This window comes from Penicillium antarcticum (genome assembly GCF_028974205.1).
Source record: "Penicillium antarcticum strain IBT 31339 chromosome Unknown utg000010l_segment0_segment0, whole genome shotgun sequence".
Classification (NCBI taxonomy): domain Eukaryota; kingdom Fungi; phylum Ascomycota; class Eurotiomycetes; order Eurotiales; family Aspergillaceae; genus Penicillium; species Penicillium antarcticum.
This window is the reverse complement of record NW_026695308.1, coordinates 448321-453574: the sequence shown is the minus strand read 5'-3', so window position 1 is coordinate 453574 and position 5254 is coordinate 448321. Positions and strand designations below refer to the sequence as shown.

General features: G+C 44.8%; 1 protein-coding gene across 1 annotated transcript; it reads left to right on the top strand.

Annotated features, from left to right (window-relative positions):
* Positions 1-279: 279 nt before the first annotated feature.
* Positions 280-1766, top strand: N7508_011129 (BCS1 and AAA domain-containing protein; the record flags this gene model as incomplete). Its single annotated transcript, XM_058469189.1, has 3 exons — positions 280-508; positions 556-659; positions 789-1766. The coding sequence occupies 3 exons, from the start codon at positions 280-282 to the stop codon at positions 1764-1766; spliced, it is 1311 nt and encodes a 436-aa protein (XP_058314167.1).
* Between the last annotated feature and the right edge of the window lie 3488 nt (positions 1767-5254).

Below are 5254 nucleotides of genomic sequence, written 5' to 3'. Positions count from 1 at the left end.
TGCAGTAACAGGATGCCGAAACAATTGTGAATTAAATACATGTCGAGACTTCCCTCCTTCACACCCCATGACCTAGTGACTGCGATAGACCTAAGTTTAGAATAACATGTACTAAGTTAGACTACAAGAACCAATGTGAGACAAGAATAAAGTATAGTCATACTTGAAACATTGCTGTGCCATGGTCAACTACATAAGGCCTCTGCTAACTTGCCTACAAGCTATCTTCAAAACCGAAGGTCCTTCGCATTGTTTCTAAAGTTACCGATCGCAGACACAATGAAAACACCCACTAGTGCAACGTCGCTTCTGCGGCAGCTGGTTCTCAGTCCCCAACGGTCTATCCTTGAATCCCTCATCCCGGGGGCTACAAACATGGCTACATTTGCGCAGCAGCTTCTGAAAGGTAAAGGAACGACTTTTACTTACCTCGTGTACCTTATCGGCATCCTTACCGCGACGAAACCGGTTGCTATCAACATGACTTGTTGGTTACAAAAGTACTTCAGTTAGTTCCCATATCGATGCCCGTTGCTCTATGCTAACCCGGAGCAGCTTCGACTGTTCATATTCAATCCTCAAACGAAACTTATGATATGTTGGCATCCTGGATCACATCACGCGGTCTAGAAAATGCCGCGAGGTCCTTCCTTGCAAAGGTAAATACCACACGGGGGGTGGCTCAAGATAGATGCAGGGCAGTCAAAAAACCTCTGAATTACTTGCCTTTTAATGCATGTTTCTGGATCTGGTATAATAAGCAACCGCTTCTCTGTAAGATCAATCAGGAAGGCCCTGGTTACTACAACGAGAAAATTTCGGTCACCTGTCTAGGCAGATCTTCAGTCATTCTGAAAGACCTCTTGAAAGAGTGTCAGGAGGAATACCTCAGTCATATTGAAAACAGTACAACCATATTTGGCCACTCTGGGGCTCAGTGGAAGAAGGAGAAGGCAAAAAGAACGAGGCCATTGTCAACTGTTATTCTGAGGGAAAATGAGAAAAACTCCCTTATCCAAGATATGAAAGACTTTCTCGAACCACAGACGAGAAGTTGGTATTCTGAGCACTCCATTCCCTATCGACGCGGCTACCTCTTGCACGGTCCACCTGGGACAGGGAAGTCTAGCTTTAGCTTCTCAATTGCTGGGGAGCTGGGTATGAACATTTATGTCGTTAGCATCCCCAGTGTGGACGATGAATCGCTAAAAACCCTCTTCGAAGAACTCCCAGATACATGTGTTGTTTTACTGGAAGACATTGATGCCGTTGGGTCGGTCTATTGCCGCGAACTTGAAAGACCCAATAATGATCTCGAACCGGGGAAAGAAAAGAAGGGAGTCACTCTTTCTGGGCTATTGAACGTACTTGACGGCGTTGCTTCACAGGAAGACAGAGTTCTGATCATGACCACGAATCATATCGATAAATTGGACCCAGCGCTCATCCGACCCGGCCGAGTTGACAAAAAGGTCAAATTCCAGCTTGCTGACAGGGAAGTCACCATGCAAATATACAAGTTTATCTTTGGTCAGCCAACAGAGCAGTCTTCCAAGAAGACTTCTCACGCGAAAGACGACCCTTCCATTGAAAGGCAAGCCATCGAGTTTGCGCGCAGGGTTCCAGAAGAGCAGCTTAGCCCGGCCCAGATAATATCATATCTTTTGCAACACAGACACATGCCAAGAGCTGCGTTAACGAATGTTGGGAAATGGGTAGAAGCCTTGCGGGCAGAGTCCGACCAGCACCGAAACTTTCTTGAGTAAATAGAAAATGGTATAGATAACGCACTCTGTCAGACCAGACGTCCAGAGTTCTCACGGCACGGCACAGCCAATGATCTATCTCTCATGCTGGGATCATGTGGGGCATGAAGGACAGCTGTCTGGGAGTTGTCGGTGACTATTACGTATTTGGGGCTGCCACGGCTGTTCTGATCTTTTCATTGGAATCAGATCGTTGCTTTTTCCGCACCCGTGATTAGTCCTCACGTATCTTTTAGTGGCCTGTTTGCTGGCTGAACATCTACCTTCGAAAGTGGAAATGTGAATCTATCAGCCAACCACACTTTGCAGACAGCAGCGAGGCAGAAGGAGGCAATTTCACGATAAAATTCAAATAGCATTGTCATATAGGCTGAAGAGAAGTCATTGAATTTCCGAAATGTGGGACCTATGTTGAAAAGTGAAAGCAACGAGGGACCCGACCAAATCACAGTCTCCTATTACGTAGATGCCCAAAAGCTTCATGCCAATATTGTACTTTACCATGTCACAAAGTTTACCATGAAGCTACTCCTAATGATGATCTGTGAACACTCCATCTTAGCAGGCTTATGTCATGGCCATAGTAGAGACTTCCATGCCACTGCTATCTACACTTTCAATGTTTTGACCTTATCGTACGGGCTTTTTTACTGTGCCAGAACTGTTTCAATAACGTGCAGGCTACTGTATTAGACTAGCAAGCAACAGTTTGGAAGTGTCGCGGATGGCAATTGGTTGTTCCTTTGCTATATCCAGTCTCCGTAGTACCAGGCAGCACGAGATCCATGCGTGTCTTTTTTGAACGGCTCCTAGTACCTCAACGGCACTGCCTACAGCTCTGACACTCAGAGCATGGGTATTTTTGTGCTGCTTCAATCATATTGACTTTTTCAAAGTCACATGCCCGGTGTTGCCACTTTAAGGCCAGACAAACTAAGAAATCCCAAAATAGAGTCCCCCATTTTTGGCGTCATCCCAAACTGATCTGTTATTTAGGCTTTTGTGTCCAGTTTTGACCAAGCAATATCCTCGAAAAAGGGGAACTCTTTCCCAAGACAATGAAAACTGTCAAATCCAGAGTCATATTTAAAAGAAAACACGATGACAGATGCGAAGAGTACACGGGTTAGGAGTATTTTGTGACAAGACGCTTTTTCTTTGCGTGACGCAACAGGCTCAAACATTTTCATGTTCAAAGCATCAGACCTCGCCAACTTTCTTACCATGCTCGCTTGGTATCATGAATTAGCGCGAAGGGAGTGAAGATACAAGGAGTCAAGAAGAAGAAAAGACAGAATTCCAACGGAGCTTATGAATCCACTTCCTTTGCAACCTACCTTGACATTCTTAATTCAATACGATTGCGGTAGCATTATTATCGTTCGTCTGTAGACCCCTTCTGGATAACACTCAGGAAGAAATTACCAAGAGCAGCGCCGAAAAACGACCCGATTTAACACGCCTCCACCAAGTAAAAAGAGGCTGTAGTACCAACAACTACAATACGAAAGTTCTTGAGCTTCAAGATGGTAATGGGTCGCGTGCATTGTAAGAACTCCCCCATAATATCCATCAAGGACCTATAAACTAATCTATCCCGTTGAAAGAAAACTTTTATTTTGAAATGGGGACGGCTCGATGGCAGTATGGCATAATAGAAGGAGGACCACAAAACATTCCCAACCCATGCCATGCGAGTAGCTCTTGAAAACATCAGGCACATTCACCTTGCTGTTACTTCGTGGGAAAAGAATCTAGTAAGTCAAGTGGTCTGTATTCTCTGCTGTTCAGCTTTCTAGGCTCTAGCAATAAGAAGATCGAATGCTTGCCAAGACATGCGAGGCCTGGGGTTCCTACATTCGTCAACGGATTCACCACTGCAATGTATATTATCCGATGCAGTTCTGGCACAACTATATCATATTGAGACTTTTTCTGGATTTTAATGCGAGAGTGACGTAATAGACTACCCCGTAGTCCCAAGAGACTCAGGGTAGGTGAAGAAGAAATCAGTGATGATGGTCACCGTGGGACAATTATCTAGTCTCGTAGCACATGGCATATTGCTTGCGGGATCAAGATAAAGGACAAAGCCGTTTTAGATATGGACACAGTCTGGTTCCGATACTACACATTTACGTATAAGTTAATTAAATTGAGAAGTCAACCAGCGTAGCTTTTGTGACATACTATTGCATTTGCTAGAAGCAGCAACTACCGGATGACCCCAATTTCCACATTGCTTATACAATCATGACGAGTATAGGATGTGCGACAAGAACTCACAGCTAAGACTGGTGCACTAATCACGATAATTTTTGGTTTTGCGATCATGCCCAAAATTCCCCTTTAATAGTTTTCTATTTTTTCTGCCTTTATTTCCTTTTTTTCATTCCTCTCTTGTATACATCTCAGAGTCAAATGATAGTTAAGCCTGACAATCTCCGGGAGAAATGCTCGGCCCGGGCTCGAGTACTCTCAAGTCAAGCAAGCCTATATTTTGCTGTAGCGTCTATGGAGCGAAACAAACTCTCAACTATACTTGGTATAGAAACTATAAGCAATGAATGATTTTAGCTGGTTACTGGCGAAGGAGCCCTTTTTCATCAATCTCTAACCCAGAATATGGCCGCTACATTAAAGGCTACCGCGAAAGACTTAGTACTAGTACAAACATGGTCCATTTTGAATTCAAGCTAGAAAGGCCGATACATACTAGCTAAGAGCGAAAGAACGCCTTGCGGGGACGAGCCATACGTCGACAAACTAGCAGTTTTGCGCCACGTGTGTGAAGGCTGCTCATCGAACCATCTTAAGTCAAACGTAATTTAGCTAACCTGCATGCAAATGTCCTCAACTAGACAGCAATTCAAATATAATAATTGATAGGCTTCCTAAGGCCAGCCCTACCTACTAAGTCGACCTCGGAGCTGGTAACAACATCCAATTTTGTGCACAAAGAATCCTGAACCGCCATCAAGCCCAAGCTTTCAAGCAACCAGACTTCCTGGCTGGAGGAGAGTGGCAGTTTATATAGCGGCTATTCTCACGGAGCGCGACACCGTGCTTTTGTAAAGCCCACGGAACAGTCCATCAAGTCAGGTAAACAGCCGCGAATAGAGGCATCAGCCAGTGAAATCCGACACGGCCCAAAAGCTGAATAGTGAACAGCGGAAATACAGACGACACCCCGTATCGCATGGATACGTCAATCGCGAGAACGGAAGCTCCGTGTTTGGCACCATATATCTCATTTTTGTAGCGAGCATAGGCTAGCTATTCCCACAGTGGATCAATAGTGGCTATTCAAGATGTGGAAGTAATACTGTACCTGTGATAACGCAAAACCAAAACCGAAAACCGCGGACGCTAGAAGAACCCAGGCCCAATGAACATTGTGACGTGGCAGCCCGGCCAGACTATCAGCATGTCAGCATATGTTGCGTTGCAAATTACGAGGTCTTGCATCATTCTCAATTCAAGCATCC